Source organism: Pan paniscus, chromosome 10, assembly GCF_029289425.2.
Source record: "Pan paniscus chromosome 10, NHGRI_mPanPan1-v2.0_pri, whole genome shotgun sequence".
Taxonomy (NCBI): Eukaryota; Metazoa; Chordata; class Mammalia; order Primates; family Hominidae; genus Pan; species Pan paniscus.
The window spans coordinates 30,362,793-30,375,266 of NC_073259.2; the positions used below are offsets into that span (position 1 = coordinate 30,362,793).

The 12,474-nt window shown below is 41.4% G+C and overlaps 1 protein-coding gene across 3 annotated transcripts in view; it reads right to left on the minus strand.

The window, feature by feature from the left end:
- SRGAP1 (SLIT-ROBO Rho GTPase activating protein 1) overlaps positions 1-12,474 on the minus strand; it is a 322,245-nt gene that overhangs the window by 170,800 nt on the left and 138,971 nt on the right. For all 3 annotated transcript variants that reach the window (XM_063593373.1, XM_008978446.5, XM_003824809.5), the window contains exons 2-3: positions 7,351-7,546; positions 1,418-1,580 (exon numbers count right to left, since the gene is read on the minus strand). In XM_063593373.1, the coding sequence (XP_063449443.1) occupies positions 1,418-1,580; positions 7,351-7,546 (359 nt within the window). The remainder of the gene's footprint in view (positions 1-1,417; positions 1,581-7,350; positions 7,547-12,474) is intronic.

Here is a 12,474-nt window from a genome sequence, read left to right on the forward strand (position 1 = left end):
TTTCAATTTTTAAAGTTTCTCCTTTGTTTGAAATTTGTTTTTCTATTTAATGGAGCATAAGGTGACTTAGAGCTTGCTAAATTCCCTTTCTAGGTCAGAAATCAAATCTAATGTGGATACATCAAACATGACTAAGAAATTTTCCAGCTGGCCTGCTTAACACTATGTCTTTGTTTTAAGGAGCCTCTTTGAAACATAAATATGTCATTAATCTACAGAGAGGTTTTTATCCCCCCTACTTTCTGAAACTAATAATTACTCACTGAATAGAGGTACAGGTATAGGTACAGGCATCAACATTCCTAATACAAAGCTGAGAGAGTGGGGGAAAACTCTCATCTTACAAGCATAAAAAATGAACGCTAGTGGTACTGGGCAAGTAGCTGCATTCTCTGCACAGGAAATGGTCCCATTTTATTATTTGTGCTCAGCAAAAATGTCCACACAACAAAAAAATTGCTGAGAGTTGGCTGAGATTAGTAACAACGATTAGAAAACTTCAAAGCCCAGTTCTTGTTTTTTAATGGATTTGGGAAGGAGGAAGCTCGCTGGTGTGTAAGGGATGGAATTTTCTGTGCCCTGTGAAATTTTCTTCATGTCGCTCTCTCACAGCCTCTGCTGCTGGTCTGGTGAACTAAGAAAGACTGTGCTAACATCTTCTCAAGAGAGTAGCACATGTAATAATCTTGTTCTTCACAAGTTTCTCATCATGTGTGAGCCCCAAACAAAGAATTCAAGGCATTTACCCTCTGGTCTGATTTTTCATGAGTACAGGTAGTCCGTTCCTGGGCAGAGGTACAATTTGCAGGAACATCTTATGTCAAAATTTTTGCTCACATTGTGTAGCTCATAGATTCACTGACTTATAACTCTATAAGTATGCCTTATACCTAACTTTTTTATTCTGTATTTTAAAAGATTAATTCATCTAATTTTTAACTCTTTTTTTTGTTTGTTTGAGTCGGAGTCTCACTCTGTCGCCCAGGCTGGAGTGCAGTGGCACGATCTTGGCTCACTGCAACCTCTGCCTCCTGGGTTCAAGCGATTCTCCTGCCTCAGCCTCCCAAGTAGCTGGGACTACAGGCAAGCGCCACCACGCCCAGCTAATTTCTGTGTTTTTAGTAGAGACAGGGTTTCACTATGTTGGCCAGGATGGTCTCGATCTCTTGGCCTCGTGATCCTCCCGCCTCAGCCTCCCAAAGTGCTGGGATTACAGGCATGAGCTACCACGCCCGGCCTAATTTTTAACTCTTTATTCCGTGTCTTTAAAACATCCATTCATCTAATTTTTAACCGTTTATTCTGTGTCTCTAAAGGATTCATTCATTCACCTAATTTTTCAGATACCGTTCTCAGTTCTGGTTATAGACAAGGCAGTTATTGGAAAGCACACTATGGCAGGATTTATGGAGTGTACCTTTTTAAACATCCTGGTAGAATCCTCACTTATCTGCATGAACCGCATAATCACATTGTTCAGATAGATGTCACTCAAGGTTGCATGGTCTTTGCTTTCTCTCCTTACTTGGTTCAGGAGCAAATACCAGCAGTTCACTGGAGACAACAGGTTCTGGTCTTTCCTAAGAAGTGAAGAAACACAGAATTACCACCCATTTCAAAGTTGCCCCAATCAGATGAGTGAAGTCACCAAGGCAAACTAAAGAACCACAACAGATGGATACTGTGCTGTGCATCCTGCTCTGAGCATTTCTTAGACCAGGAGGACACTTATCAGCCAGCAGAACAGGCTTCCAGCCTGTGGACGGCATAGAGCCAGCAATTGTCCAGGTTTGGAAGGAAAAACTTGGACCATGAACACTGGTGAAATCCATATTCCTGACAAGGACCATGGGACCCTAATATACACAGTGCTTAGGCAGGCCCTCAGCTTTAAACGCTCCATTGAAGAAAGCAATTTATGTTTACATAAAAATCTACTGACTACTGTCTCAGACAGACTGTGGTTTTGCCACGGCTTACAAAGTCTGCTTTGAATGTTCAGTATGTTGCTGGAAAAGAAATTTGGCTAGTTATGCATTCCATGGAACATAAATTTGAGGGTTATTTATTAATCCCCTGATACATAACCTCCAGTCTCCCAAAAACTATTCCTGGGAATCAGAACTTTATTGCATTGTCTCAAGGCTCATGAAGAGAACCATGAAGTTTGCTGGCTTATGACTTGTCACATGTCCTGTTGAAACCCATTATACTGTTTCAGACTCATAACTGCTCCTTGTTTTATTCTATAAAATAAAGCTAAAAGTTAATATAAACAGCAAAAGAAAACTGTTTAAAAATCTTAAAGAATAACTCAACAAAAACAGTGAGCAACTGGGATGATACAGCTTAAGAAAAATTACTTTTTAAAAAATTTTTGCGGCTGGGCGTGGTGGCTCACGCCTATAATCCTAACATTTTGGGAGGCCGAGGCGGGTGGATTGCCTGAGATTGGGAGTTTGAGACAGCCTGGGCAACATGGTGAAACCCCGCCTCTAGTAAAAACACAAAAATTAGCCGGGCATGGTGATGGGCACGTGTAATCTCAGCTACTTGGGAGGCTGAGGCACAAGAATTGCTCAAACCTAGGAGGTAGAGGTTGCAGCGAGCCGAGATTGTGCCACTGCACTCCAGCCTGGGCGACAGGGCGAGACTCTGTCTCAAAAACAAAGAAAAGAAATTTTTTTGTTTGTTTTTTCTTTAAAAAGTAACTGTAAAATGGCAAAATAGCAGAGAATCCTTATGCTAATGCAGGAACAAAAGCACCCTTTAATCAGACATGTTATCCTCCTATTATTTATGATCATGTATGACTCTGAATATTAATTAAGTTAGGAAAGAAATGATGAAGTTGGGCCTCTGCCATTACGTCTCTCAGATTCAGGATTTAATACTGCATTAAGTCAATGCCCTCTCTAGAAGAAAATGAAAGTAGACAATGGAAGCAGGAATGGGCATAGGGAAAGAAGGCCTGATTTAGGCTCCTAGCACTTGGCACCCATGAGGGCAGCCTCCCATTCTCCCCATTGGCACACTGAAGAATTATACCCTCTACCCTGAGGTCTCCCTTTTTTCTTAACACCATCAGGCAAAGAGCAGTGGTTCTATAACAGGTAATTGGAGCTTTTCTATTTAGAGTTCCTATCTACCCAGCCCTATATAACAAGGTAAATGTTACCTTATTTCTATTAACCTTCATGTAGATCTTCTTTGCTGAAGTAACCCACAAATTCTTTCAGAACATTTCATGCTTCAACATATCCTCAGGGCCTTGCCCCACAGTAAACATTAAATAAGTGTTATTTCACTCATTGCATAAATAATTATTATTGCCTTAGTAATAATAGCAGTAGTAGTAATATTGAAAATAATAATAGCTATCATTTAATGAGCACTTACTGTGAAAAGTAATATCCATGTCAAGCTCATGGCCTCTGGAGCTGCACTGTCTAGGTTCACATGCAGGACTACCCGTTACTAGCTATGAGATCTTGGGCAAATGATCTTAACTGCTCTGTGCCTCAGTTACTTTGTAGAATGGGTAAAATAACAGTGCTTATAAGATTGTTCATGAGAATCACTGGAGTTAACATATATTTTAAAATGCTTATAATAATGCCTTGTATACATGGTAAGTGCTATATAAAGTCAGCTGTTTTATCCACGGGCTGGTATAAAGATTTTACAGACATCAACTCTACTTAATCCTTATTACTACCATTTGAGGCAGAGATTCTTTGTATCTTCTTTTTATTTATTTTTATTTTTTTAGATGGAGTTTTGCTCTTGTTGCCTAGGCTGGGCTGCAATGGCGTGATCTTGACTCACTGCAACCTTTTCCTCCGGGGTTCAAGCGATTCTCCTGGCTCAGCCTCCCAAGTAGCTGGGATTACAGGTGCCTGCCACGATGCCCAGCTAATTTTTGTATTTTTAGTAGAGACAGGTTTCACTATGTTGGTCAGGCTGGTCTTGAACTCCTGACCTCAGGTTATCCACCCATCTCAGCCTCCCAAAGTGCTGGGATTACAGGTGTGAGCCACCGCACCCGACCCTTTGTATCTTTTCTATCAGTGAAAGAATGGAAGCTTAGCAAGGCATACTGATTTGATAAAGACCAAAGCTAGTGTCTGAGAGAGTCTTTTTTTAGTCCAGGGAAGCTGAACAAAGCCTTGGTCTTTCCACTATGCAGTGGCATCTTTAGGCCAAAGAATGTTCTACACAATAAGTGTCCCAAAACTGAGTAAGAACCAGACTCCAGAATATAGCTTAAATGATTGGTAATGATATCATGCTAAAGACATAACATGTGTTTGGTTAAAAGGAGAAGGAATATCAAGTGCATATCCTGGGCTGGTTATCAATCGTATCAAAGACTTTATCACGTTTCTCACTTAAGGGTCATAAAACCTCATTTTACAAGTTAGGACACCAAGGCTCAGAGAGGTTAAGTAACTTAACCAAAGTCACAAAGTGGAGCCAATATTCAAACCCAAGTCTGGCTGACTTTTTTCCCAATCCTGTTTTATCCTTTTCAGAGACATATTCATCTTATCTTCAGTCCCATATTCAATAATAAACTTACTCAAGTTAAAGAAAATTTCAAACTGCTTACCTTTTAAAGAAAACTATCAAATAAACCAGGAGAAACAAAAACGTGTCCATCCACCATGGGGCCAGATAAGGTACATGGACCCATCCATATTTTCCCTTCACAGCCACCAATTACCAAATGCAAAACACAGAAGATACTAAAAAATATTTACTGAATGGGCTGTGCACGGTGGCTCACACCTGTCATCCCTGTACTTTGGGAGGCTGAGGCAGGCGGATCACTTGAGGTCAGGAGTTCAAGACCAGCCTAGCCAGCATGGCAAAACCCTGTCTCTAGTAAAAATACAAAAATTAGCCAGGCGTGGTGGTGGGCACCTGTAATCCTGCTACTCGGGAGACTGAGGCAGAAGAATTGCTTGAACACGGGAGGAGGAGGTTGCAGTGAGCCGAGATTGCACCACTGCACTCCAGCCTGGGTGACAGAGCAAAACTCCATCTCAAAAAAAAAAAAATTACTGAATAGATGAATGGGCTGTCTTCTTAATTACAACTGCTTTTTAAAAGCAACAGTTAAGTTACTATGTGAATATAGTACTGGCTCCAGCCTCTGCTTCCCAGCCCCGCTCTCTGTTAAATACATACAACATTTGTTCACCCTGGGGATCATCATTAAGATTTATTTTTATGCTGGACCAACAGTAAAGGTTAAAGTTGAGAGATTGTGTGTGTCGGGGGGGAGAGAGAGAAAGAGAGAGAAGAGAGAAAGGGAGAGGAAGAAAAAAGAGAAGAGAGGAGAGAGAGAGTGAAAGGGAGAGGAAGAAAAAAGAGAAGAGAGAAAAGAGAAGAGACAGAGAGGAGAGGAGAGAAGAGAAAGGAAGAGAACAGAGAGGTATTTCTTATCCAGAATAGTTTTGTGTTTGCTTCTGCACAAGTAGCCCAGGGATAGTTCCCATCCCATTTTTTTATGCAGGGTCCAAGGTCATGGAGAGGTGTGAAATGAATGGAACTGCAAAGCCAATGGTGACAGAAAGGCATGCTTCTCCACAGCCCCTTCCAAACAGGAGCCCAGGCTGAGCAGCCAGGTCTTCTTGTTGTGCCCTGTGAAGGTGGGTAGAGGGTTTTCTGTTTAACCATTTCACTGAGATAGTAGCTCTTCTGGTTCTGGGATGCAATGCAATGGGGTTGGTGGGGAGGAAGCTCTCAGTTCCAAGTCTTTACTTGGCACAGACCTTATCTTCTCTCCCCCAAGTGAAATTAAAGGGTGGATACAACTGCCACTTAGGTTTTTAGTTCCCTCTTCTTTTTTTTTGGCCCCTAGAAATTTATATGTAAAAGGATGTCCATTATATGTTAACCAGCATTTCTGAGAGTTTTCAGATAGACATGTTTTTCAGATGATCTGGCCTGCTGTATTTACAGAAATGAAAGCCTGCACTGTCTTTTTACTATCTCCAAAACAAGTCAACTTCTCTCTACCTGCAGTGTTCCTTCTCATGCCCTCAGGAAAAGGTCCCAACTGGCCAGGAAGATCCCCAGGTCCCCATGACCTCTGATTCACACCTGTAGCCATGCAGCTCATCGCCTCCCTACTCACTCCCACTGGACTACTTCTGTTCTGCAAACCTGCTGTACATCCCTTAGCCAGGCGTGGTACATTCCCTGCCGGCCCCTTGCCCATGATGTTTCCCTTGCCTGGAATATCCTCCTCTTCTCTCCTTTATTGACCAACTAGTCCTTCAGGTCTTTGCTTAGACGCCACTTCTTTCAGGACCTTCCCTTCCCCACCTCCAATGCAGAACAGATATCAGTTGGGTCTGTCCAGGGTCTCCCCCGCCTTCCCCTGTTGGAGCACTTGAATATTTCACTGGAGTTGTCTGCTTACTTGTCTTTCTCTGTCCTGAGACCTTTTTTTTTTTTTTTTTTTTTGAGATGGACTCTCACTCTATTGCCCAGCCTGGAGTGCAGTGTTGCAATCTCAGCTCACTGCAACCTCCGCCACCCAGGTTCAAGCTATTCTCCTGCCTCAGCCTCCCGAGTGGCTGGCATTACAGGTGCATGCCACCACACCCGGCTAATTTTTGTATTTTTAGTAGAGACGGGGTTTCACCATATTGGTCAGGCTGGTCTTGAACTCCTGACCTCAGGTGATCCACCTGCCTTGGCCTCCCAAAGTGCTGGGATTACAGGTATGAGCCACCCCACCTGGCCCTGTCCCCAGGATTTAAGTCATACAGTAACTTTCATTAGCAGAACATCTTATGTGTGTTTTTTAAAGCAAATAAATCATAATTAAACTTACTTTATGCTCATTCATAGCATTTTCCTTAAAACTTTTGTTTTAAATCAGTGTCAATTACAATGACCATAAACATGATGGGCAGGAAGGGGGGCACAAAATTCAAGCAATTCTTACTGCTTACTTTCATATAAATTCACTATAGAAAATTTGAGGTCTTTGCTTGAACAAAAACCTATTTTAAATCTGTCCTACCTATAGCAGATATCAACTCCCGGGTGTCTATAATCAAGAATTTTACAAACATATACCTTCTCTTCTGGCATATAAAGCTATCCATAAATATATATGTATTGGAAAGACAAAACTGTCAACAGATTACACTAGTTTAAAATGATAAACTGATGCCCATAAATTACAAATGTAGAGGGCTGCTTTTATTTATGAGAATATGCTCTACAACCACTACTCAGACAAAAACAGAAAAATAAAAAATCCACAAAGGTGGCAAAGGCAGTATGGATATCACCCTTGGAAAGGTGAATTAGATTCAAATCTCTTACTTGTATTGTTGATGATCCTTAGTGCTTCTTGTTTTTGCCATGAACCTTTCTGCTAACTTCTCTAGATTCCGGGAATATTCCGTCTCAATTTCAGCTTTTTTTCGGAAGAAATCTTGCAGATCCTGGAGAAGCTGAACTCGCATCTCCGTTTGCTGCTCCAGGCATTTTTGTTGTTCTACCAGTTGAGCTCGAATTTCTAAGGAGAGAAGAGAAGCCAATGGATGGTTACATTAAAATTAATGAGGTATGCTGGTATGTGCAAGATATAAGTCACGAAATATATATAAAATATATATATATATATTTTAAATGTATTTATTTATTTATTTTTGAGATAGAGGTCTCGCTCTGTTGCCCAGGCTGGAGTGCAGTGGCGCAATCTCGGTTCACTGTAACCTCTGCGTCCCGGGTTCAAGTGATTCTCCTGCCTCAGCCTCCTGAGTAGCTGAGACTACAGGCATGCACCACCAGGTAATCCACCCGCCTTGGCCTCCCAAAATGTTGGGATTACAGGCGTGAGTCACTGTGTCTGGCTATGACTCCTATTATTTATTTAGCTCTGTATTGGACCTTTGTTAGAATACTGTGTCCAGGTTGATTCTTTATAAGTTATCTGCTGACCCTTTAAAAGAACAAGAGGAGCCTCAGGAAAGAATGTAATAAATTAGAATAAATATATGGGTTACATTTGTAATGCCACAAACACACAAAGAGCCATGAGGGGAAAGAATGAAAGCCTTTCAGATAACAATTCGTAACATCTTTGGGTAGCTGGAAACACTGCAATTTTTTCAACAGCACTCTACCTCAGCTATCCCTTTTGAGTTTGAATGGCAAAGAAATAAGCATCATTTCTTCCAGGCTCTGAACCATTACACATTTGCCATTTGGCACATACAGAGACTGACATCTGGTAATTTTTATTTAGTGCATAATTTCTAGTTTGTAAAACACATAGCTTCAGGGCTTATAGGGATGCTGTGCCTAAAAATAACTTCTTTCCATAGCCAAATAATCCATTCATAACAGTGCAGTCCTCAGATTCCAGTATATTATTCTGTTCACAACAAAAAGGCCTCTTCAGCTGGCCTTCACCTTTTACGCATTGCTCAGAATAATACCCTTATTGACACATTTAATCCTCAAAGAATCCTCTGATAATTTTAATACATTAGGAACATGAAAGGTGGTCATTTAGTGATTCAGCAAAATCTCAAAAGCAAAAATGTGGCATGCAAAAATATGTGTAAACGACTGTAACAAAGAAACGTGTGTTTTGGAAAATGAGATACAGTAACTAATAACTACCGACTTGTTTTTGTTCTAAGACCTAAGGCTAAGCTCCAAAGACAAGAACATCATGCTGGAAAACTTCTTCATTTCATCTTTCCCAGTGTCCGTGCATTTCCCAAAAAGTGAAGGCTGAATCTAATTCAGTGGAGTTAGTAGAAATCAATGTCCAAATAATGTCTCTAAATTTCTTGCTATTCCTCTTAGATAGAGAAGGCCAGTACTGATAATATATACATACATACACTTGACCATGTTTAACCAAGTTCATTAACAGCAAGTTCACAGCAAGTCCATGAATAAGGTGGTCAGGTTCTGAATGGGGAGTCAGGAAATGTGCTTAATTTAAAAATAACTAATAATAACTCAGTGTTTACTATTGTGTGCCCTAATGAAGTAGGTTTTAGTATTATCTTCCATTTTACAACGAATAATTGAAGTTTAAGGAGTATAAATACTTTATCTAAGGATTTTAGCCAGTAACTGGTACCCCTGGAGACTTTTGACCCTGATCTGTCAGTCTGACTAATCAAACACTTCCCATCCTTGTTTTTTTTTTCCTTCTTTTTTTTTTTTTTCGTTTTTGTTTTGAGACGGAGTCTTGCTCTGTCTCCCAGGCTGGAGTGCAGTGGCACGATCTCGGCTCACTGCAAGCTCCGCCTCCCGGGTCCACGCCATTCTCCTGTCTCAGCCTCGAGTAGCTGGGAATACAGGCGCCCGCCACCATGCCTGGCTAATTTTTTGTATTTTTAGTAGAGACGGGGTTTCACTGTGTTAGCCAGGACCGTCTCGATCTCCTGACTCGTGATCCGCCCGCCTCGGCCTCCCAAAGTGCTGGGATTACAGGCGTGAGCCACCGCGCCCGGCCAAACACTTCCCATCCTTCTATCCATCAAACCTTTTTTCAGGTACCTATACTGTGCCAGGCTTGCATACCGGCAAAGAAGAAACAATAACTAATGAAACAAGATCTCTGCCCTCAATAAGGTCAGGCTTCAGGTACTGCTGTTTCTGGGGAGTCCTGGGGGAAAACAGGGAAGAATTTCTCAAGTGTCCTTGCTTGGTCTCTCCACCTCTAGATTGCAGGATTTTATTATAACTTCACAGACGTGTGCTGAACACCAGAGTTGAACACATTATTACAGGCTTTTAACTACTATGAACAGCATCTGGTTTTTAGTCAATCAAAGTAAGTGTTTTCCAATACAGTATTATAATCAGCATGTTTGCCAAACTTTGTCTTTCAAAAACGCAGAGCTCTTTTTGTTTCATGAAGAAAAAGAATATATCAAGGGTGGAGTGTTTCCCATTCAGGGATCCCAGTAAGTCTTTTAAGATGAAGTAATTTTAGAACATCTTGCTGCACTAAGAGAAAGTAAATCAAACATCTTAAGCTGTCAACTAGTTTTCTGGGGTTTTTTTTGTTTGTTTTTGTTTTTGTTTTTAGCTGCCTTAGTGCCAAGTAAGAAATAAAAGATAAAAGTACAAATCTCAAATCTAATCAGAAATACACAAAAATTATACAGGCTTTTTTCTTGGGTCTCATTTTTAAATATTTTCTTGCTTACTTCCATCAGGATTTAAGATCAAGAACTAGGGAATCATGAGAATGATGGATTTAACAATTAAATCCTCATCCTTGTTTTACAAAAATTAACTGTTATTTTGTGTCATCTGTAATTTTCCAATCAAAATAAGGCACTCAGCATTCTCCATAACAGGAAACATGTAAGGAACAGAATCCAGAGCATCACTGTGCGAAAATCAACTCCAAAACATGAAGGATAATCCATTCAACTACCTCTTCCATTTAGAAAAGTTTAGGACAAATAAGGAAAGGATCATAAGAAAGATCATTTTTAAAAAATCAACAGAAAACTACTACCATAAGAAACATCTCCTTAGAGGCCAGGTGCGGTGGTTCATGCCTGTAATCCCAGCATTTTGGGAGGCTGAGGTGGGTGGATCTCTTGAGGTCAGGAGTTCGAGACCAGCCAGGCCAACACTGTGAGACCCTGTCTCTACTAAAAATACAAAAATTAGCCGGGAGTGGTGGCATGTGCCTATAATCCCAGCTACTCGGGAGTCTGAGTCCCGAGAATTGCTTGAACCCAGCAGATGCAGGTTGCAGTGAGCAGAGATTGCACCACTGCACTCTAGCCTGGGCAACACAGCGAGACTCCGTCTCAAAAAAAAAAAAAAGAAACATCTCGTTAGGAAGAGAAAATCTTTGGATTCCTTATACTGCCCCAGCATCATAAGGCTGCACAGTACAGTGGTTACCTCCCTGCACAAATGGCATGGCTATCCTAATATGACTTCACTAGATTTGTGCTCACCTTAAACAGCACCAAAGAATTTAAAGAATTTTAAGAATTTACCTTAAAGAGTAAAATAAATGATTGGTCGCATAAATTTGTGTCTGCTGCTCGGAACAGATCAAAGGGCCATGCAGACTGGCTCATGGATGTAATCCCAACACTTTGGGAGGCCAAGGCAGGTAGATCGCTTGAGCTCAAACATTTGAAATCAGCCTGGGCAAGATAGGGAGACCCTATCTCCACACAAAAAATTAGAAATTAGCTGGTTGTGGTGGTGCATGCCTGCAATCCCAACTACCCAGGAGGCTGAGGTGCAAGGATCGCTTGAGCCCTAGAGCTTGAGGCAATAGTGGAGCTGTGATCACGCCACTGGCACTCCAGCCCGGACAACAGAGTGACACCCTGTCTCAAACAAAAAAGAACGAATCAAGGAAGCCCATGGTGCACTGGGCCCCACACTGCATGAATCCTGCCATGGGGCCACAGGCGGCTGCAGCTAGAGGCACCACTGTCATCATGGGAACTACAGAACATTAAAGCTGGAACTGGTGAAAGCGTAAGTGCAAGGGGTGAGTTTGAGAAAAACTGTGAGCCTTATTTCTGCATAAGACATTGCAGCTTCCTTCCTACCCCTAGATTCTTTGACAGTCTATTAAGGCTCCCACCCCTTTTTAGAGGCTTTTTTAGGTTAGTATTGACCTGAATCATTTTTTTTAGACTCAAGGTTCATTTTAGTTTAGGTGAACAAGCAATTATTGAGTTTCCATTTTGTGTTAGGCAGTGTCCTAGGCACTGGAGATACAAAGGTTTGTAAGACACAGGTCCTTCTTGTTAGGAAGACAAATCCTAAACCAATCATTTACACTCTGTTCACTGCCATAACAATGAAGTGCAACAGGAAGCTATGGAAAGAGGAGCAGAAACTGACTCAGACTGGAAAAGTGTGGAAAACATAATGCATTGAAGGGTAAGTAGGTTATAAGATACACGGCAGTAACCACCAAGAAAGTGAAAAGACAACCCATAGATGGGAGAAAATATTCACAAATCATATGTCTGATAAGGAACTTGTATACAGAATACACAAAGAACTCTTACAACTCAACAATAAAAACAAAATCTCAATTTTAAAAATGGACAGGCTGGGTGCGGTGGCTCACGCCTGTAATCCCAGCACTTTGGGAGGCCAAGGAGGGTGGATTATGAGGTCAAGAGATCGAGACCATCCTGGCCAACATGGTGAAACCCCATCTCTACTAAAAATACAAAAATTAGCTGGGTGTGGTGGTGTGCACCTGTAGTCCCAGCTACTCGGGAGGCTGAGGGAGGAGAATTGCTTGAACCCGGCAGGCGGAGGTTGCAGTGAGCCAAGATCGTGCCACTGCACTCCAGCCTGGTGATAGAGACTCCATCTCAAAAAAAAAAAAAAAAAAAGGTCAAAGGGTCTCAACAGACATTTCTCCCAAGATGATATACAAATGGCAAATGGCCAGTAGCATATGAAAAGTTGCTC